Source organism: Anomalospiza imberbis, chromosome 4 (assembly GCF_031753505.1).
Source record: "Anomalospiza imberbis isolate Cuckoo-Finch-1a 21T00152 chromosome 4, ASM3175350v1, whole genome shotgun sequence".
Taxonomy (NCBI): domain Eukaryota; kingdom Metazoa; phylum Chordata; class Aves; order Passeriformes; family Viduidae; genus Anomalospiza; species Anomalospiza imberbis.
In genome coordinates, this window is record NC_089684.1 from 23606234 (window position 1) to 23629340 (window position 23107).

The 23107-nt window shown below is 38.6% G+C and overlaps 1 protein-coding gene across 6 annotated transcripts in view; it reads right to left on the reverse strand.

Moving 5' to 3' along the window:
- Positions 1-1665: 1665 nt before the first annotated feature.
- The window catches only part of RAP1GDS1 (Rap1 GTPase-GDP dissociation stimulator 1), a 90823-nt gene continuing 69381 nt past the window's right edge, over positions 1666-23107 (reverse strand). For all 6 annotated transcript variants that reach the window (XM_068187518.1, XM_068187517.1, XM_068187519.1 and 3 more), the window contains 10 exons: positions 19543-19671; positions 17100-17225; positions 14410-14553; positions 14015-14146; positions 13474-13608; positions 11780-11905; positions 10652-10791; positions 7808-7934; positions 6394-6522; positions 1666-2328 (listed from right to left, as the gene is read on the reverse strand). In XM_068187518.1, coding sequence (XP_068043619.1) covers positions 2201-2328; positions 6394-6522; positions 7808-7934; positions 10652-10791; positions 11780-11905; positions 13474-13608; positions 14015-14146; positions 14410-14553; positions 17100-17225; positions 19543-19671 — 1316 coding nt within the window. In that variant the 3' untranslated portion in view covers positions 1666-2200. The remainder of the gene's footprint in view (positions 2329-6393; positions 6523-7807; positions 7935-10651; positions 10792-11779; positions 11906-13473; positions 13609-14014; positions 14147-14409; positions 14554-17099; positions 17226-19542; positions 19672-23107) is intronic.

A 23107-nucleotide genomic window follows, 5' to 3' on the forward strand; every position in this document is an offset into this window, starting at 1 on the left:
ATAGTCTCTTAAATTACCTCCTTCTACTGTGACAAGCACCCATCTTTGCCCTTATGTGGGCTTTGCTTCCTAGGCTCAGCACAGATTTTATCTAAGAATGTAAATCATTTGATATTCCATCCAGGGAAACCATCTGAAAGTAGGGTATCACCATTGGCCTGTGTTTATGCTTGCTGTGACAGTGGTATTCCTGATAAATATTTGGTGATGAGAATAGAGCTAATGCTTAACCACAGCTCCAGTTAGACAACCAAATGGGAATTCTGCAACTTCACAACCAGTTTGTGGGAGCACTTGCAGTTTATAGCAATGTCAAAAGGAATAGCATCTTTTGAGAACCAGGCAGGTTGTTGATAACTGGCCTTTCAGATGTTACTTTGGGTTCGGTTTAAGTCAATAGAGTTTCTGTACCTGAGAGAACTTGGGCTTGTGAGGGCCTGTGAGCTGTGATTGTAAACATGCTGGTTATGTTCAGCAGCAGTGCAGAGGTTCTCTGTTATATGGAGTCTGATGTCAGGAGCTCCTGGTCCGTGTTGACAGTTCTGCAGTCTGTCAGTGGCTTTATTGCACTAATACTAGCAAATGCCTTTTTGAATGTGTGTTTTGTTGTTTTGTTTTTTTTTTTGCTGTTGTGCAGTTTGGTATTGGAGGTTTTTTCTGCATGTTTCTGGCACTGGATTAAATGGATGTGGGATCTCTGCAGTGTGAAAATTCCTGTAGCATCTGCTGTGTTTTGGTACAATCTGAGACTGTAAGATGGCTCTTGAAAGTAAGTTTCTTTTCATACCCAGCTTGTGTAAACAATCCCTTTACCCTCGTGACTGGCATCTTCCCATCACAGTATCTGAGGGATAAGCAGTGGTTTCATGGAGCTGGGGAGTGAATTTGTGAAGGTCAAAAGCAGTGGTTTGCAATTACCTGGTGTGGGATCTCATAGGTGCTTGCACTTTGGGTTTGCTGCCTCTGCTGGTAAGAAAAGGAAACTTCAGTGAAGGCTGGCACTTCAGCACTGGGAATGCTGAATTCACTTTAAAATGTTATAGATCTTGTGACCTTCATGCATGATGGGCTTGATCAAGCTAGGCAATGGTATCACACAGTCCAAAATAACATCTGCTGGCTTGTTGGAAACCGCTATCCCAACTGGCTCCTTGTTTTGCCAAAGTGCTGTCTGCTGGTTTGCTCGCTGGCATGTTACAGACCTACAAAAAAGCAGCTGTGAGATAAGATGCTCAGATTGGCAGTTTTCCATCTCCCTTACCTAGGAAAGGAGCAAAAGGAAGTCTCTTGCATCTTCCATTTCTCACTCAATGGGTTTCTGTTGAACAGCTGCTGCAAGATATTCCTTTAAAAATCCATCTATAAAAACCCCCCAGTAAACAAAGAAGCAATCCCAAGCAAGCCCAAGAGCACTTATATGCACATGGCTTTATAGGATAAAGATTGTATCATGCATTGCTGCCTAAAATGCATGATTGTTATGCCACACAGTGCCTCTGTGTGAGCACACATTGTGAAAGTGGTTGGAATAGCTTCCTTTGTATCTGCTCAGCTGAAAGGCAGTGATCGTGTCGGGCCAGAGCCAGGAACAAAAAGAACTCACCAGTGCATGGTGATGCAGTCACAGCTTCTGTGTGGTATTAGAAAAAAGGACAAACCACAGGGTAAAGTGAGAGCACTGAAATTTTTATTTGTTACCTCTAGGTACCACGAGTTTGACATTAATAGGCAAGACCAGTGAATGAGCAGCAGTACATAGCATTCAAACTTGAATCTCCAAAGCACCAAAAATTGAGCTAGATTTACTTCTTAATCCTATGTCAGCACACTAGTCTGGACCTGCTGCATCTCATATTGTCCCTAATTTAGTAGTACATTTTTATGCAGTTAGGGGGCATGAGGAAAGAGTCAGTTGTGTAGTACCACTTCTACATCATCATAGGACTACAACATGCACATTCTACTATGTGGCCCAAGCAAGAAGAATACAAGTAGAACAAGTACGGGTGGAGACAGGTTCATGTTAACACCACCTATGAATTTGTAGAAACCTTTCTGGACAGGTACCTACAGCAGTTCATCAATTTGTGTGGGAATGTTACACGCATGCACAAGTGATACAGTGGAAAACATAGCAGGAGCGGCAGCAGGACGGAGGACAAAGGTGAAATCTGTGATGGGATGCACTGGAAACAAGACCTCAGCTTTCTACAGCAAGTCTCTGCTCTGTTAGCGAGGCCTGCTGGGCAACAGTTTTGTTCTCATGGCTGCGGAGTTTTGATATGACTTCTAGAAACGCCATGCTCTGCACTTCCTTTTGAAGAGGTTCTGGAAAAGGAAATATTAAAAGAAACAGTGCTTTGTATGAGATAGGCAGAAGAAAACTGTGAGAAACTTTTCTACTAAACCCTGTACACACAAGCACGCAGCTGTGAGTACGCATAATCTAGTTATTGTTTACTTTTTTGAATTGCTTTTGATGATGGAGAGACAACTTCTCAGGGCCTCCAGCACACACAGACTCCATGGATTTCAGGTCATGATGAATGATGAAGCTGCTGCATAGCAGTTAAGAATATCCACCTGGATTGCCTTCCAAAACAGATGCTTAGGAAGTATTTTTAATGAAAACATTTTTTTGGTTTATTTAAACTAGCCTGACCAAGTGAACTGGCTGTGACAGACTCACTGCATCATTTGTGTGTTTCAACTCTTACTGGTTGTGTGGGGGTGTGAGATGGGTCCTTAATGGATGTGTCACCACCTGGTCACTGTTTGCTGTTCCTTTACAGCTCAGCTCTGAAGTTAATGCAAACAACATAATGCAGAGCACTGCCCAGTGCTGTGCATATGGATGCAGTGTTTATGTTCTACTCAAAAGTAGGAGACACTGACTGATGATTCTGATCCTGGATTGCATGTCACTTACTTTTTGTCTTATTTAAGAGAGGTTGGCAGCAACTCATAAAATTGAGCAGAAATTGTAAGAAATTTGACAAGTTTTCTCAAAGCCCTGTACACTGAACATCTCACAGTTTTGATCTAAAATGGTTGGTTTTGTTACATGCCTCTCTAGTGAAATCCCACTCAGCAACAAATACATATTATTTTGCTTTCCACATGTTGCTGGGGGCCTAATCTCTGAATTTCCCAGGAGAAAACCTACCTGTTTCAGATAGCTATGCTTTATGCTGTTTACTTTTTTAAATTTAAAAGCAAGTTTTGGCATTTGTTCCCATCCCTACCTACGTTCTTGTTCACATGTTTTTAGTTCTCATGCAGTTTAACCCCTACCATGTAAGAACTGGCACCTCTCATGCTGCTGTGCACCCGGGAAGGTGTATGTATGGACTGATGTCAGTGAAGCTGTTGGGGTGTTCATGCTATGTATGCACTTCCTGCTTTCTGCTGAGATATCAACATGTTTAAGCAAGGTATTTCACTGTGCTTTACCATGGCTGGTGACATCCAGTTTCATGGAGACTCTTGCCTACAGAAGACTGTGCTAGCTAAGAATGCTCTGCTTTGGATGATCCATTTTCCATTGTTCTCATTTTTCTTTCCCTATCCATTCACTCAGTTGCAAGAAGAACTTCCAGATGGAAAGAATCACATAAAAATAGGTATCTGTTAACTGCTTAATACCATCTGAAGTTCAACAAAGGCAAATGCAGAGTTCTTCACCTGGGGAAGAATAACCCCAGGCACCAGCACAGGCTGGGGGCTGACCTGGGGAAAGCATCTCTGTGGAGGACCTGGGTGTCCTAGTAGACGAATAGCCGTCCATGAGCCAACAGTGTAGCCTTGTAGCCATGAAGGCCACTGGTATCCTGGGGTGCATTAGGAAGAACATGGACAGCAGGTCAAGAGACTCTCTGCTCAGTCCTGATAAAGCAACATCTGCAGTGCTTTTGTCCAGTTCTGGGCTCCTCAGTACAAGAGAGACATGGAGCTCCTGGAGTGGATGCAGTGGAGAGTGACAAAGATGATTTAGGGACTGGAGCATCTCTTAGGGGGAAAGGCTGAGGGAGCTAGGTCTGTTCAGCCTTAAGAAGAGATGACAAAGAAGGAAACTCATCAGTGTCTGTGAGTATCTGAAGGGAGGGTGTGAAGAGGACAGAACCAGGCTTTGCTCAGTGATGCCCAGCAATAGGACAAGAGGCAACAGACAGAAACTGGTGCAGAGGAAGTTCCACCTGAACATGAGGAAGAACTTTTTTACTGTGCAGATGCTTGAACACCAGAACAGACTGCCCAGAGAGGTTCTGGAGTCTGCCTCACTGAAACTGTCTGGATGCAATCCTGTGCCATGTGCTCTAGGATGGCTCTGCTTGAGCAGGGAAGCTGGACCACTGTGGTCCCTTCCAACTTGACCCATTCTGTGAACACACAGATGTTGGCAACATCAGGTTAAATGTGATGCCAGATACCCCATAACAAAGCATAGTAACAAAAGCAGCCACTGGAGAATTAAATGAAACCAATAATTAAACCAGTGAAGCTGCTTCTAGTTTTTATTCAACTATACTGGGGTATACTTTAAAAATAACTACACAGGTCTGTTCACAGTAGGAAACGTGGCTCATGATGCGGAGATGGTAATGAAAACAGTTTAGAGGCAACAGAGCTGTAAGAGGTGTACGTTGGTATTTTCCCATGTAAAGAGCAATCAGGTCCTTGATTCTCCTCTCCTTGGTTTAAATAGTAATCCCCCCCGCAGCTTAGAATACCAGGGTTACTCAGTTATTGTGTTTTTACTGATTTTACACAGGTCTGTTCATCAGGAAGCAAGGCAGAACACTGGGTCAAATACTGGGCCTTAACTTCACAGCTGCATAAGGCAGTGACAAGCTGCTGTCTGTTCTCTGGGAGCAGGGCAAGGAGCCTTATGCCTAGGCAAAGCTTACAGTGCAGTAGCAGACTGAACTCTGCCACTCGGATAACCCTAAAACACCTCCCCTAAGATAAGACTGCTCTGTACTCTGGTGGACAAGAGAGACAGCTATTTGACTTTAACTTGGTGAGTCTTGCAGCTGACAAGATTCAGGAAGGGAAAATGAAACTGTCAGGCAGATTTTCTGAAGATGATTATTTTAGTTGTAAGCAGTGGAAATAAAAATCAAGACAGTGAGGCTGACTGTGAACTTTTGGCAATTCTGCTCTAAAATTCATGGATAGTCCCAAGCATGAAACGCCTCAAGAAGGTTGTGGGTAACAACTAAGTTTACATTTCTTAGCACTAAAGTGAGTGCCTACTGCTAGCTGAGGCTTGTTAGCAAATTTTGAGCACAATCTTTGCACACTGAGATGTGTATACTCTCTAAAACCGAGTATTTGTTCCTATAAGATGGCAGGAATATAATATTCACTTGCATGGATGTACAGGTCTCCAAATTACACTTGCAGTAGGCATGGTGAACTCTGTTTAAGTAAAAAAGCATCCTTGTTTACAGAGACAGCACACATTTAACTGTGGTAACTTTTAATCTATTAATTGAATTGCTGTAAACTAATCTCTAGAGAACCTTCATATGTTTCACACTTGGCAAGTTGTGCAGACAGGCTCTGACTTTCCACCTTTCTGTAATTATTCCAGTTCCTTGTCATCTTAGTTGACTGTAAATGCCTAGACCTTTATGGAATGAAATTTGTTCTTTCTTCACAGATTCAATCTTTCTTAAAGAACTGAATGAAACGTAGCAACTTCTCGAAACCTTGAATTAAATTTCTCCATGACACCTTGCTCTTTTTTGTTTTGTGGTTTTTGTCTGTCTGCCCACACTCAGGTGGCAAGTTGCAATATCAAACCACAGCCTGTTTGAAGAGCCTGTTAACAGCGTGACCTTTAGCAGAGGATGAGCTCAGAGAGATGAGAGTTTACAGTGTCCAGCACTGATGTGTCTTAGTGCACGTTGTGCCTGGTGGGCTGTTGAGGGAAGGAGTCTTCCTAGTGACATAAATGTAAGGATCCTTCCTAAAGTACCATCACACATCAATTACAGGGAACTTGCAGTTAGAAATGAAAATGAAATTCTTGTGATCGGCATATTTGCAAAGACAACTTGATATTTAGTTTTAAATAGTAAAAAAAAAAAAAAACCTTGATATTTAGTTTTAAATGCTTTCATTTCTTTCCTGTCAAAGTTTGAGCTAGCTGCATACTACAGAAATCATGGTTGTGTTTCTGTTTAATATCCAAAACTGGCTTTACAGCTTCATCCTTGACACTATAGATAGACACTACAGAGTCATAGTAAACTGAACCTTTGTGTTTATATCCATTGTGAACAGAGAACCAGTCACAGTGTGTTTGTACATGTTCTGTGTTCAGCTGTAGGAGAGAACTATATTGCATACATAAATCTTGGGAAGTAGCCTCTCCTGAATACTCACCAGATCCTATAAGAGCACAGATCAGCACCATGGAGTTATATTTTATTTCTGGAGCACTCCTGTCATCTGAGAGCAGTCTGTGTAGAATCTGAACAAGCTGAGCATTTTCAAGATCCTTTTCAGCAGTGACTGAAATACAAGTGAAAATTTGTAAGTCTGGAAGTGCCACTTTCTTTGATGTTTATATGTGTTATCCCTTTATTGAAACATGATCTCTCACCAGAATGAAAGTGAGGCTGTGGTACATAACTCATTGGTATAAAACTCGAGCACATATTTGATGGTATGATGACAAGAATCACAGCTCTTGCTATAAAAATGTGAAGTTGTCTAACTGCTTGAAAGGACAGTCACAGAGTTTAATGACGAAATCCAGTCTTAATGTTCTGTAAGCTGATGGAAAAGCCATGAGACTTTCTAGCCGTTTAGGCCAACACCTGAAATATTTCAGCTTTCAACACTTCCATTGCCAGTATTTGCTTTTGGAAATTCTGTTTGAGTAAATATAGATTGCATAGTTCTTGATTCCGTGGTAGAGGGAGCTCAGGGTCCATTATAAAGCCTGCGGAAAACTTTTCAAGATCTCCATTTGAGTTAATGCCTCTGTAGTTTTCTAAGATACATGTATTGAATTTGGGCTCAACCTTTAAATGCCTGAAGACAAGACAAAGAGATGATTCATGTGAATAGGAACATCTTTCCTTTTATTTAAAACAATTCCTTGATGTATTGGCAGTGATTCGAAAGTTGAACAGAGCATTCCTGTAGTACACAATGGCAAGAGATGAAATCAAGAACAAAAATATGTAAGGTTGTTTGTTTAGTTCCTTAGTTAAAAAGTAAGTAAACAGGATAAACAAAACCTCTGTTGAGCATTTATTTTCCTGTTTCAAAAGCTGAGGTACTACAAATGCAGGTGAAGACATGTAATCATGTCTGCCTTCATATGGCAATTCTTGCACTTAATCTTGGGTAATTTAATGAAGACATGTTGGGGGCATTAACCACCTCCATATATTCTCTAGTTCTCACTTATTAGGTAAGTGCACTCTTCACTTTGAAAAGCTTTCTCAAAAGTGGATTAACATTCCAGTGTAAGAATGTGGTCAGGTCATATAGTCTCTAGTCTAAAGTATGTTTGCTTTGAGTTTTACCCCAAATCTGAAAGTTAAACTGGAGGGCCTTTCTGGATCACTCCACCACCTACCAGAATGATGGAGCAGATCCCGTGTAACCAGCACTCTCCAGTTTCCTCTATAACATGATGGCTTGCCCGTGTCTGCATGAACGACCACAGACATACTGAAAGGCAGGTGGAAGGAGGAGGCTATTCTACATTGCATTCTCCCTCTATGGATTCTCTTGGGCACAGACTGGAAAGGAGACAAGTGGAGTGAACTCCTGGGATACTCACCTAACTCTAGAGCTGCTATCAATGCCAGTGCAACGAGAGCTTCGTTTTGCATTATTACATGTTCGCTGGTCGCCATGGTTACTAAATGCTTGATGCCACCGCTCTGTACAATGGTCCTAATTACATCCTAAAATAAATAATGCAAAGATAACAAAATTCTGCACTGCATACAAACTGTATTAAATAAGGGATCTATCAGGGATGCTGTTTTATCTTTGGGTAAGGGTACTTGCTGGCTTTGTGCACATAGAATCACTTTATATATCAATGTACAGACATGCAGGCCTACATATTATCTGTTACTGCTCTGCAATTGCAAGGTACCGGGTGTTAAACCAAGGTAGGCAACCCCATAACTAAGTTAAGACACACATAATGAACTCTTTTCCCGGCTATACAGTGTAACTCAAGTTCTCATGCTGTGCCATCAATCATCAAATAATTAGGGTCTCAAAGTATCCAACAAAATATATACTTGGGGTAAGGAAACACACAAACATAGTTATAATAAAGTTATTAAATGCTTCATCTCTCTCCATGAATTTTCAGAGTTTCTTCAAAATGTTCAGAGAGGTGAGATCACAAATATGAGACCTTATTATGTAACAGAAATGGTGTACTTGAAAAGCTGTTTAGACATAGGAAAAGGAGCAGTGGTATCTTATTATGGAATTTTTCTTCAAATACAAAGGAGGTAAGGAAGAGATATGTATGGGACACCAATGTGTTGGTTTCTGTTCTAAAGCCAGCTGTTAAAATGAAATGTTGCGCAGTACTGCTGCCTAATATCTAGGAACTTAAAATGTCATTTAACTAAGCTGAATGTGTCTAAAGTAGATAAAAAATACACAGCTAGGATTCTGTTTTCGAGTCCAAAATTTGATCCAACTTACATGACAAGAGATAAAGATTATAGTAGACTAATACTCTACAGGTTCTAGTTATAATTTCAAAAGTGGTTGTGCACCTCATGTTTTCACCATCTTATATTCCAAAAATACTTGCAAAATGTTTGCCTGAAAAATCAGGTAACTTGACACGCTGAAAAGAAACTTTTCAAGGAAATGTGGATTGATTTTTTTATTATTATTTATTTGTCCTGTGAGTGCACAAAGGTTTGAAGTAGTATTTATTTCTTGAAACAAGAATATTATTTAAATTTTTCATCTATATCTTAAATTTCCATTTAAAACACATCCCCCTTTCTTACACCAACCACAAGCCAAAATAGTGAGATGTACAGTCTCACTACTGTGAGACTATAACATAAATTAAAAAAAAAAAGAAACATCTAAACCCAAACAAACCATCTCAAATACTTTTAATCCCCACCTCATTAAAAAAAAAAACAAAAAACCAACACTCCAAAGTAGTTTTCAGACTGAGACAATCTGGAACTGCTAAGTTCTATTTGAATTGGTGTGGAATTTTGGGTATATAAGTCTTAAGAGCCAATCAGCATCTTTGACATCAAAATTTTTTATATTGTAGGTGAACATCACCCTTTAAAAGGCAGTACCAAATAGATGACAGCCGTCAGGTTTGCTGCTAGTGTGGCTGAAATCACAGGTACCTACTCCAGTTCTGTAGAATGACTAAAACTGACTGTTGCCTTTGTAAATATTACCCCAAAGCATTTAAAATTAAAAGCCAAATTCAAACCTGATGTTAAGAGCCATACAGCTGTACTCATATTCAAACACAGAGGGCAGCAAAAGCTTAAAAAACCTCACCCTCTCAGCACTGTTATCCTCTTCATGTCAAATTTCCTCTGTGAGTACATGCACCCCACAAAAATTAAATCACCTGTGATAATGCTGTTAATTCCTGCTTTAATATCTATTTGATGTCATCAGTCGTGTCTCCATATTTACAATTGAATTCTGTTGTCCTATAGAGAATATTTATTAAGTCTCACATCTGTGGTGGTGTTTGCCATCCATGCATGCATGTTGGGGACTTTGGGGAGGGGGGCAGAAGAAGTGAGAACCAGAAAAATGAACCCTTATCAGTTTTAGAGGCTGAACATAAAATGGAGAAAGGGTATTAGACAGAGACAGTGATATTAGCAATCAGCAACGATTTAAATCCCTGTGAGGCCTGTTGATTTCTTCTTGGAGACACTCAGTACAACAGGCCCCTACTACATTTTTCATTTCATAAATGCTATGGAATGAGGAGGTCAGTGGTATAGTCTGAGCTCTCCAAATCATACTTGCTATTTAAGTTCAGTAATGCAGCCTGTGTTCATATCAATGAACATGCTACAGGAAGTCTGAGCCTGAAATAGCCTGTCTCCAGAGGAGATGTGTTTGTCCTTTATAAGGCTGCTTTGTCCAATATTCAGTTGAACAAGAATGAGGGATTTGGACTGCTTAGGTAAAGATATTTGATTCATGTGAAGGTGATGGGAGGGGCAGATGAATTTTTCCTAATGTTATACCTTTTGCCATATACAAGAAAGTTTTTGTTAGAATTTGGAATAAATTATCATTTCTAATGATCCATCAGAATCTTAAAACTCTGAAATATGCTGTATGAAGAGTAGGGAGAGAGACTATTTCTGGATCTCAGTTTTATATAAATATATAGCAAGATCCTAACAACTGAGTTCACTGATTCTTCATATATAGCATCATTGAAACACAGAGAATACAGCATGCTGAACTTCTGCAGGATACATTTAAAATAAAAGTAAGTCAAGCCTTGGGCAGAGGACCTGTAACGCATGAATACCCAAGCTGGCTCGCTAGAAGGATTGCACGGTGGAGGGTTGGTTACCAACAGCAAGTGCACAGGTAACTCTTGGTTCTGACAAGCTGACCTTTTTCTCCACTAACTTACTTTTGATTTGCTGTGTCGTATAAGTGCAGAAAGTAGTCTGTTGGACTCTCCCATCACACCTGCGTGATCCTTGGCTTCACACCACTCCACCAATCGTTCCACCAGTTTTATGTTTTTGCCCAGCTGTTCAGCTGCTTCTGCTACATGATGTCGGAGCCAACAATACAACAAAAAGGTTGTCACTTTTTAAAGCAAGTGCTAGGAAAACAAGCTGAAAGTTACTAACTTGGAGGAGTTAGAAGAACTTCACTAGCCTGCACTGTCAATGGGAAGATTCTAGATTGCATTGAAGCAAGTAAAGCCAGTCAAAATGAAAAGAAATTTAAAAAATCCAGAAAAACATTCATAATCCAGTTTTTGAAACAACTTATCAGCCCAGTTAATGAAGCTTGTGCACTGATGAAGAGCAGGGAAAATACAGGTGATATCACACCTGCTGAGCTGTGAGCCAGCTCAATAATTAAAAACCAGGAGGGACTGCTGCCAGAAGGGATCACTGTGGTCAGTTAGATCAGGTTTGATAAGACTGTAATTCACGTAAGTTTCTTCAAAAAATGTCTATTTCACATCCAATAGCTTTGATAGAACTAGAATGGATCTTTTGAAAATATCTGTAGGACTGAGTCAAAAATAAATACACAGTTAATTTACCTCATGAACTATTTCTGGTTTTTAGCAGACTTCTGATTTTATAAATCCTCATCCTGGAACAAGTTGGTAACTAAAAGGTACATTTTCTTTTTGGAATTGCAGTCTATCAATTAATAGAGTATTATCCTGTTCCAAGAACCGAGGTACAGCCAGGGAATACAGTAAGTGAACAGCAAAACAGGAGTGGTAGCTCAAAACACTCACATCTCCATACACACTTGTAATGTGACAGTGTAAAGAAGTTCAAAAGTAAATAAGCATTTGACACCTATTTGGAGGGTCCCTGGTAGTCAGTTTAGGAGTTCTGAAAAAAAAATCAACCCATATTCCTTTCCTTTTGCACATGTATTAGATTTATTCCATGACTTCAGGAATGAAATTTAGAAAAACTCTGCTTCTCTCTTTTAAGAATCTTGGCAGCGTATCACAGAGTGAACCAAAGAGAATATCTTAACATAGAGAACAGTTTATTTTTACCTTGTGCATCTATTAACATTCTTAATGTTCCCAGCAGCTTGAACTGAACAGGGGGCATCTCCGATCTGAGAAATTTCAATACAGCTTCTGCAACGCCAGCTGATAGCATCTTAGCCTTATTTACAACTGCATGAATAAAGAACAGGAATTGATCTCAAAAACATTTGTGGAAGATGCAGTTTATTTCAGAGCTGGTCTTGAAGCAAATTTTCAGACGTGGTTTGAAAAAGAGGTTGTGAGCACAGACTGCAGGAACAGTGTGCACTGGCGATTCTGTGTTGTGGGAAAATGTCACGATTCCTGTGAAATTAAGTGCTTTTTCCTCGTGTGCACATCTAACTTTCTGTATTCAGCTTGAGCACCACCAAAGGGGTAGACTCTTCCCTTTGGTCTAGGAAAGGCATCTTCCACAAAATATATCAGGCAGAAGCCCAGGCTAATACTTGCACCCCCAAATATGAGGAAACTTCTGAGTCCAAAACACACTCTTCTGTTTCTCACAGGCAAAGGAACTGAAGCATTCAGTTAGCAGAATAACCTCTTATCCAGTTTGAATACTTCATACAAACACCACTCTGGCCTGACATACCTGGAGTCTGTAGTCTTTTATTGCCTTCTTCCCCTCTCCAACCTCTCTTTCATCCCTTCCACTAGTCCATGTTCTCCACTTTCACAGAGCTCTCTGAAATGCATTTAAGGTGCAAACCTTGCCCAGTAGTGTACTTGGAAAAAAATACTTATTAGGAATTTGAAATAGTGTTTTGTCAAAGAGCTCATACTGAGGTCAGTTATTACTTGCTCGTTTCTTTCTAACAATATACAGGGATGGTAATGTAGGTCTCTGGCAGACACCCTTCAGCATAGGCTACAGGGAAGCTGCTTGATGGAAGTGAAAAGAATGACTCACCTGAGAAAGATAAGCAAATGGAATACTGCTGAACCTCAGTGGGTTTAGTTATGTATGCATGATCATTTCTAAAAGTTATGATTTTTCAAAACCAAAAATAGTAAAATAAGGTTATATGGATGAAAGAGTTATTTTTGGCTTGGCACAAGAAACCATTCACAAGTGTTACGGATTTGCTTTGTTGTTTTGTGTGCATGCTCTACCTTTATGCTTGGGTAATCAAAACTCATAAAAATTAAGTTACTAAAAATGACAACATTAGCATTCAGCTTACTGCCAACAAACAGTAACTAATTGCAATAGGCTGGCTATTCTGCCAGTCTACCTCCAGCTCTAATTTGGCAAATTTCAGTGTCTTAAGTAACTTGCAGTGTTTTAACAAAGTGGGCACTGTTCTCTGGTGGGGGACCCTCAGCTGTGAGACAGATTGCAAATGAAGTAAGCAGAAAGAAAAAGAAATGTGCAGTGCTCTGGACAAAAAGGGTTGAGAAATCATATTCAAAGCCTCCTCAACTCCTCACCAATTACAAGGCTGCCCTTTCTTTGGTGGGGGATACTGTGGGATCAAAGTGGCAAGGGACAGTCACTATGCCTGTGATGTATTCAGAACTGCTTGTCTGAACTGCTGTGCAACAGACACAAAAGCAGTGATGGGCCAGAATGAAAATCAGCAGTGTGACCTGCCTCTACGACTGTCAGTCAGTACTCCCACCCACATTCCCTGGGGGGTACAGTGGAAGAACAGAATTTCACCTTTGTGTAGCTAGCAGTGCAAAGAGAGGCTTACCAGGAATAGCCAGGTTTCTGAGAGCACTCAGCGCAGCGTGCTGCACAGTTACATTTCCATCCTCCACATGTCTGTCTAGCAGATCCATCAGCTTTTGAACTATGCCATTATCCACCATATGGATGCAGTTTCCGTCTGTGCGAGATGTAACAAGTCATTTGTGAAGGGAAGATTATTACTAAGATTTTTACAATAGCTTCTTATGAATAGAAGGGTTATTTCCTTGCTCCTTTTTAGATTTCATTGTTGAGAATTTGACCACCATCATCTGTGAGAACTGCAGTGCTCATGACAAACTTAGAAGAGTGATAGAAGAAATACTGAAGAAGGCAAAAATCCCCTATACCCCTCTACAAATGCAAAATGATATTTTTAAAGTAGGTTTAATGCTTTTGAGGATTGTAAAGTTTAAAACTAGTGATGTTGCTGTGTAACTGAAGAGCAGCTTTACTGCAAGACAGTTCTTATTTGCAGCTGTACAGACAGAGCATGATAGAGGAGAAAACATAAATTTACATAAGCTATTATGGCACGTTCTTACCATTTCTGGCAAAATTTGCAATAGCCAGTGCTCCTGCAAGCTGTAGCTGATGACTATTGGAAGGAATCCATGAAAGTACTCTTTGGAACACACTGCCTTTTCCTCCTTCAAATAACTTTTGCATGGATTCATCTGGGGTAAAAAGCACAGAGAGTCAGCAAGCCAAAGGGTTTGTTAGAGAGACTTCTCTTTATATCTGAGAAGCTCTGCTGGTTCCACTACAATTAATCCAGGCCTGCAATGAGGGACAAAATCTGACCTGTTAAATGTTTGCCTGGTGGGTAGCAGGTCATCCATGTTATTTAGAAAATTAATAAATAGTGAAAATCAACAGCCAAACAGTGTTACAAATATCTGCTGTTTCTTTGCAGAACATAGTGACAGCCCATGCTTACCTCCAAGCAATAACAGAACCATAAGATCAGAAGCTGTTTTAAGCTCTGCAACATCATCCTCTTTGTCGCTGTCCACAGTCTTCTGGACAATCTCAAGTAAGCACTCCACCAAACCTGCTTCAACCAGCTGCAGTTTAATGACATCTGGAAAACAGCATGGAAAATAGGAGTCAGGATTTTAAATGCATCTATCACACACACATATGCAGGACAGACTGTAAGAAACAGTGATGTCAGTGTTTTCACTGACAACTTCTGTACATAAAACCACAAGTTCTTTATTTGAAATTCTTATGACAAACTTCTGTTATTATTCACCTAACAGGCTCTCCCTGGCTCTGGACTGCTTTTAGAGCACAGTGATAAGCTGAAGGTGTATGGAGCTCTTCACTTCTAAAAATGAGGCTATTTCTCTACAGCAAACTTGTGGCACCTCAGTCACGGCACAGCAGACTCATAAAGACTGTGCTGTATTCATGCTTTCCAAAGACAGACAGTATATCTGCCATTTGTTGAAAGGGCTGCAGGAGTGCAGAAAGGCCAAATCCAAAAGGTTGGCTTGCCAGAGAAGTTTGCTCTGGAAACTGATGGGGCAAACTCATTTCTTAGTTGTTATTCAAAACAAGGCTTGAGAAGGTAATAAATATTTTTTTCAGGTGACATAGAATCTGGGAACAATATTTTTTCTCTTGTTTCTAAAATAACAAAATATTTAACAGATATTTCCCTTGGAATCTACATGCCTAAACTCCCCTTCTATTAAGAGGGAATAGCAGGCTGTTATGCTATATTAGGTAATTTCATACATGGAAGTGATTCTGGTAGTTTTTGCAAGCTGATTTTGAAAAATAGCCACAAAGCTCTGCAGAAGTGTGCAAAAGAAGTGGATTTCTCTGAGTTTTCTAAATGAAATGAAATGGTATTTTTATAAAAAGGTGTTTAACCTAAGTTAAAATGTTTTTAGGCCAGGGCTTTGGAAATATTTTTTTCATACAGTTTACAAACCACAGGTGTGTTCTACCTCTGCTGAAGGATGTGTCTGACTCAGTTTCCTGATGTCACTAGGCTTTTTGCCTTAGTGAAATTCATTGTTCCTTTAAGAGCGGCTGACCTTCTCATGAACTTTGTAAGAAAATGCAAAATCTCCAGTTGGGATTTTTTTTTTAAATAGGCTCTTTTGCACTGAGGTGCTTTAAAAAATGGAGAATTCCCTTAGCTATAGAATACAGGGTTGCAGTTGTTCTGTGATTTGAAATTGAATTTGCTACACCAGCATGCTTAATCAACATGTAAATTGGAAAAAAAACCTTAAAACACCCCAACCACCAAAATCCAGACTCTGCAAATACTTCATTGAGATGTTTTTCCCTTCTGACCTATTGCTAATTATCTACAATCAAAAGCACCTAAATAGCACAAGCAAAGTGGACTCATTTAAGTATGCCTTGAATCCACAGTGGAAATGTTTTTCTGACTACCTCTCATCATCTCAGCATCTGAGTTAGGGTCAGCAGCAGTGAATTTTTCAAATCTTACTGCAACTAAAAAACATGCTCTAAGAAAAATGAAGCATTTGAACTGACATATATCAAACACACAAAAAGTTCAACCCTATTTTGTGTCACTCTGAGGATGGAACAATCTTAGAGCAGATTTTAAATTATTATATAATAAATTATATATTTTGGAAAAGATGTGCATTTTTAGAGCTGAAAAAAGGAATTGATTTTCCATGCCACTTAAAATAAAAGTCAAAATACCTTTTTAAATTGAAGTGAAATTTTATCATGACTTATACTTTGTAAAACAGACACACACAGAGTGTGTATGCACAACCGAGTAGAGTGAAACATAAATCTGAGTTTGTAGTTCTATATAACAATCTATTCAATTAAAGAAAGCTTTAATGCTGAAGATGAGGTTAGAGAGCCATCAAATATTGTGATGTCTTCCCTACACAGAACTGCTTCCCACATCAGTCCAGCTCCACCTGTTAACTCATTTCTTTATTTCCGTTAAGGGCAGATGATACATTGTACAAGCAATCTTTATCTGATTCTTTGTTCCTCTGGAGGAACATCCTGGAGGGATGATCATGGCTGCACATCAATTCCTGCTCTTGCTTGAGCAGTGAGTCAAACTCCCAGGGGCTGCCCCAGGCTATGTAAGATACGCCACCAAACACCCAAATTAAATTAATATCATCTCTCAATGAACAGTAAGGTAAGAGTGTCCAGCCTTTAGCTCTGCAATTGACATGCCCCTAGCAAAAATAATGTTATAGGAAATGGAACTGCCACTGGCTCTGTGATTTCAGGAAATTATGTCCTTGTGCTCCAATGGTCTATGAACACTTGAGCCAATGTTTGCAGACAAATGTTTTGAAGTTCCCTAAAAAGCAGCTTTTGATATTCCCACTGTGGGCACAGGGCAATAAAATATAACATAATTGTATACAGAGTGAATCAGTGATGGAATTAGCATCAACAATGTGCTGGCTTCTGTCATATGCTCAACAATTAAGACCCATTCACTTTTCATGACACTACAATCACAAGGATCAGCTGTGGTGGCTTTGGAAGGAGACAACCCATTACTCTGCATTTAGTGCCTGAAAAACACACTGATATACTGAAATAAAAAATACACATAAGAGAATGAGTAAAAGAGTAAGAAAAAAAAATTCTCACCATTTTCTGCCAGAGGGGCCAAAACTTCAAAAATCATCTCTTTTTTATCATGCTCTATTTGCTTCTTGAACAGTTTCACAAGCTCTTCAGCAATGTTTGTGTAGGCAAACTGCTCCTTACTTGACTCTGTGAAGCAAAAGGAGAAAATCAGTATAAAGTAAACAAACCACATAAGAAGGCAGAACTACTTTTTCTCTTTGTTACCAGGTTTATTCAGTGAGATGACTAACTGCTCTTCTCAGACAAGAGCAATAGACTCATGCTTGTCACAAAATGAAAAGATAAATGTCTAACACTTTAAATGTGCTGACCTGAACTAGTTATAGTTATAAGGCTGTTAAAAATATATAAATATAAAATTCAAGGCTGTTTGGTCTGGTTTTGCCCGCCAAAATGTAAGCTATCTATAAAAACAGTAATAGTACAAAAATAAGTCTTTGATTTCCCTTATCTTAATAGAAAGAAGAGCAGGTTATATGCTGCATTTTCTATGGGAGAGATGAAGATTTACACAAAATGCTTTAATATTTACATGGTCTCATGATGGTGACATTTCTTTGAAATCTGTGCGTGGCTGTTGCTTGGCCATCTCATACTGCACAGATACAGCGCAAAGCAGTTTTACAGAAAGGCGAGGTTCCTACCAGATTAGCCAGCAAGTCTTCAAATGTACATTCAACAAAAGCATCTCTTATTCCATTGCCTGTATGATATTCCTCCTCACTGGCAGTATTACAAGGGATGCAGGTGGTAGGGCTGGTGTTCTGCATTCTCCAGTTGCCACCTCCTGAGGGCCATCTGTAGTTAGAGAACCTTCCAGCACCTTTGCTATTACTCTGTCGGATGTTTAGGGATTACTTTACTGTAGAACTGACCCCAAGGACTTGGGAAAAGCATGACCTGCAGCCCTAGACACATTTTGTGCACATCTCATAATTTTCTCTCACTATGCATGGTTGCATAGTATATTCTATGTGGATTTTTGATCTTTCCAGTATTTTAGCAGATCTGTCACTGGTTTGTGCCCTGCTTTGACACAGAATTGTCATACAATCCTTTTCATGGGATTCGTGCAATGCTGTTGTCTCATAAGTGATGAAAAATGACAAGCTCACAAAAAAAAAATCCCTGAAGTTACAGGGCAAAAATTAAATAATAGTTACAATGTGATTGACTATTGCTTAAGGGAGAATAGAGTATTACAAAGTAAATTAATTTTGTGCCAGTCTTAAAGAATGACTTTTCAATGTGTATGAACTGGAAGGGAAGCAGCTGCTGTGAAGTTTCTTTCCCATGGTTCTCATTACTCAAGAAGACAGAGCTGGATCTTTCCAAAGAGGGAAAGGAAATTCTCAGTGAGTCTACCATTTATTATATTTAATATCATTATGGTTTTGGTTGCATTTCAGCACTAGAACTTCCAGTGTATGACTCTTATACTTTCTGCTCTGTAGGCACAGTACACAGTACCCATCATGCAGACATCTGATTTGTTAATTTCTTTAGTGTTGCCTTGATGTTTTTTTCTGCTGTTGATTTTTTAAGAATTGTCTGCTGTAAATAAATTTATTATATGTATGATCAAACTAAACTAGGTAACATGATACTTTCTCTGTCCTTGAAATCTATGAACTCAGGCCTCCAAGTACTACAAACTCAGACATACATTTTTCATATTTTGAACTGCTGAATGTTCTTAGATGATATTGTAACTGCTATGTATTATTTACTCCAGTGTAAAAAAACCCAACTCATAAAACTAGAATGTCCCCACATATGTTAGCAGAAGAACAATATAAACCACAAATGTTAATAAAACACAGGCCACAGGCCTTAACAACCCACTGATTTACACGTGGTTGAATTCCAATGAAAGCTGATCTGCTTGCAAAGATATCAGATCAAAGAAGGGCCATAAACTTCAATTTAAATGAAGTTGTAACTAAAATTAACATCTATTAATGACTTATACATGGAGGTATTTAGACCAGAATATATTAAAATTCTGCACCTAAAATAATACTGAATATGCAGATTGATGAACTGTGCCTGTCTCAATTTCATTCAGAGATTTTCATGAGCCAAATTTAATCTTGATAAAACTTTGTGGAGCTACACTAGGATACAATATTTATATTATTAATAAATAATTCATATTTAGTAGCAGTTCTATGGAAATACTGTTTAGATGATTTAAAATGTGCTTACTTGCACTGAAGCACAGTAACATAAAACATAAGGTTGAATTAAGTACCCAAATAAATTTCAGTTACTGAAGGGGAAAAAAAAGACAACTATATATTCTAGAGAAAATAAGCAAAAATTACTTGTCTATTATTGTTGAATGTACCAAAAAGACTTGAACGAGCTTTTCTCATTCTTTAACTAAGACTTAACATTATGAAAACTGGATGTAAATTTGAGATTAATATAGTGGACTTACCGAGTTCTGCTAAATTGCCAAATGCAACAAGGCACATTTCTGTCAGAGCTGCATTTTGGCAATGAATGCCCAACAATTTCACTAACGTAGGAATAACACCCATATTGATAAGCTGTGACTGCAAGGTATCTACATAAAAAGAGAGTACAACAGTGAGTTAGTATTTCTCTTCATAGTACTGTTCTTTTAACCAAAAAAGCATTTTTCACACAAAACAACTTCTAGGCTGAGCAGCATTAAAATATCTTGTCTCCTCTACTCTTCAGACTAGGATTCAGTTAAGATTTGAGATATGGACTCATAATTCTTGTCCCTGGCAATGGAAAGTACTTCCAGAAATATTCCTTCCTGACCTGTGCATAGTGAATTATGCAGCTACTGACAATTTTGTGGTTATCAGGTTCCTAATAAATGTCAGGTTTGATTCTGGGCTCACTGAGACTAGCTGACTGAATTTGACCTGAACTAGGCCAATGAAACAGTGATTTATCTGAGAGCTTTTTCTATATACTCTTTTTAAAATTAAAGATCAAAACTGGAAAATTAAAATTAGAATGAATATAAACTGGCACTGAAATAAACATGAAAAGTTTTATAAACACAGGAAGTCACAATGTAGATTATGAAGAGCTTGAGAAAAAAGAAAGTTTAATAAAGACAAAAAATGGAAGGTTTAAGAAAAGTCCTTAGAAGCCATTCTGATAATTTCTTGCATAGGATGAAAGTTTATAGTATTTACAAGTAAGAAAAGTATTGCTCCTAGGTGTCTGCAAATAGAAAGATGCTTTGATGGTTAGGCAGAAACATGATTGGTTTAAAAGATTATTTATAACAGTATTTCCTCTTACACATTTTACCTATAACATAGCAAAGAAGAAAAACATTGTTTCACAGTTGAGTAGAATGAAGCAGACATAAAAACACCCAATGTTTTTTAGTAATTTTCCTAAGAATCTTTTCTTCCTTTGTTTCTAAAGCATTTCAACTATGTTTAAATGTTACAGACTCAAAAGACAAGGATCCAAAGGCCAGTGACATCAAAAGAATCGTATTACTTAATTTAGCTTTTGGTCAAGCCCTACTAGGGAATTCTGAGGTGTTTTTTTTGTTGTTGTTGTTATTTGTTTGTTTCTTTTTTCATTTGTTTGGTAGTTGGAGTTTTTTAGTGTGGTTTTCTTGTTAAGGAATTCATTCTAGGCAACTGAAATCAGTTGGAGTTCTTATATCTGTGGCATCAGAGCCATAAAAAATTCAGATTTTTACAGGGAGATAAAAACATGACATCTGAAGTTTAGCAAATTTAGAATTATCTCATGTTCTCAAAAAATTCTTTGAAATTTTCATATAATGAAAATTATGAAAGACTCCAGAATGTTTATCTCATTTCTATTCAGTATAAAATACTTTGATAATAATTATGAATTTGGTATACCAAGTAAGTAAATGGCATGGTTATTATAGGTTATTGGGGATGAGCAGGAATCCTTATGGCTTGACATCTTTAATAAAACTGTATTACTTACCAGTAACTGAATTTCCTTTTTTGGGGGGAGGGATTACCTCTTCCACAGATTCATAGTCTTTAGTGAAATTTATGAGAAAGCCATGTCAGACACCAAAGAGCTGTTGAAGTTGTCAAATTTCAGGTAAGTACAAATTGTACTAGCGCATGCATTGAATGCCATTTTACCTCTGGCAGATGTGTGAGTCACTACTACACCCTCCTACTTCATTCCAAACTGACTGGAAAAATCTGTCTTTCAATAGGAAACCTGGGAGAGAAGGGAGATGGAATGGTTCTACAGAGAAAGTTGTTGTGTAGGAGAACTCAAGTTACTGGTAAATAATCTGTTTTTGTCCTTGGTTTGTGATTGTCCCCTGTAAACACTTAAAAATTCTGAAGGAAAACTGGTCGTCATGGAGAGTGGGAGAACAAAGACACAAACCACAAATGCCATAGAAAATTACTTGGAAAGAAGTTGTTTTGTTATTAGACTATACCTTTAGTCACTGTAAAAATCTCTTTATCCAACTGTAATGGATAAAGAGACAATCTCTATGGACTTTATTCCAACATCAGAAGCATAAACTCTCCATTTTGAGCAGGCTTTTAGTTCTGCTGTCTCTTTCTTAATACAAAATATATAAAAAGCATGGAGGGAAACCACATGTGAAAGAAAATAGGAATCTTAAGAGTCAGATAGAAAGGTATATCATTGTTCAAGAGAGCATGGAGTGCACTGACTAAAAGACCTCTAGAATTTCCAAACTAAAATAATGAAAAAACCCCCCATATATTAAAAAAGAACAATTGTATTGGGTCAAAAGTCAGGTAATATACCAGACTCCATACCAGTCTGATTTTCCCAGAGTAGAAGGATGGCACCTGAGTACAGGAAATATCCACAGTGCTAAGAATGGCATTACAAGAATTGACAATAAGGTTAACATTGCCTTAACAGCAGCAAGTGTTAATTTAAAACTTATAAATTTTCTCCTTCGACAAAGACAGGGCAACCCTGTGAGTCACAAAGCTGCACAGGAAGCAAGACCTTTGAAAATAAAAGGCTGCCAGCAGCTATTTGCTATGTTTATACTTGAGCCTGGGCTTGCCATACAAATTCTGGACCTGACATTTACATCTGTCATTATCAGCAACAGAAGGCTCTTTCTCTAGCCAAGTCTATTAAGCATTTTAAGAGAAAAGTATCAGGCATCTCATTGGGATGGAGACCTACAGCACTTTTTAGTTCAGATAAATTAAAAATATCTCGGTGGTTCAGTCTCAGCTGGAGGGACTGCCAGCAGTTCTCTCTCTGCCCTAGGAAAACCTCAGAATGGGTAACTTGGACTAACTGTGTATCTTGGCCTTTCACTGCAGGAAGTGTTAATGCCCTACTAGAGCAGGAGACCATTTTGGGGAAACATGCATCCATCCTACAATCAGTTGCCTGACGCAGGACTAAAGCGAGCAGTGACGCCAGGCAATGTTGTGTTTCAGGATGAAACAGCACTTCTGTCCACTTCCTAAGCAGAACTTTATGCATAGAGAGCAGGAAGAATGAAAAACTGAATGCCTCTCCTGAATTTATGACTTTAAACCACAATTTACACTGCTATCACATGTTGCACTAGGTCTGTGTGTTCTTTTTGAGTGAAAAGCACTGACAGTGATGCTGTACAGATGCATATACAGGTAGATAAAAGGCAATCAATACATGCGCCAGCACAAAGAATTACCTACCTAAAACTTGAATTTCAATGGCTCCATGTCCTTCGGTGACACACATGGAAACTCCAAAGAGTAAGATCTGAGGAGAATATCCCAAATTGAGAACTTTATTGGGGGCATTTTAGTTAAAAATGCTGATTTAGGCTAATTCATGATTTTGAAAAGAATTTCAGAAAACAACTCATCATTTGTGTCCCATCAATAACTGTGATAATAATGCTGAAGGAAAAGTAGTTTTGTACAAACTGATGGCACAATTTCATACCCTAGAGAAACCTGCTTGCAATCCCCGCAGCTATGTTAAATCATGACAGAACATAGAAGTGATTGTAT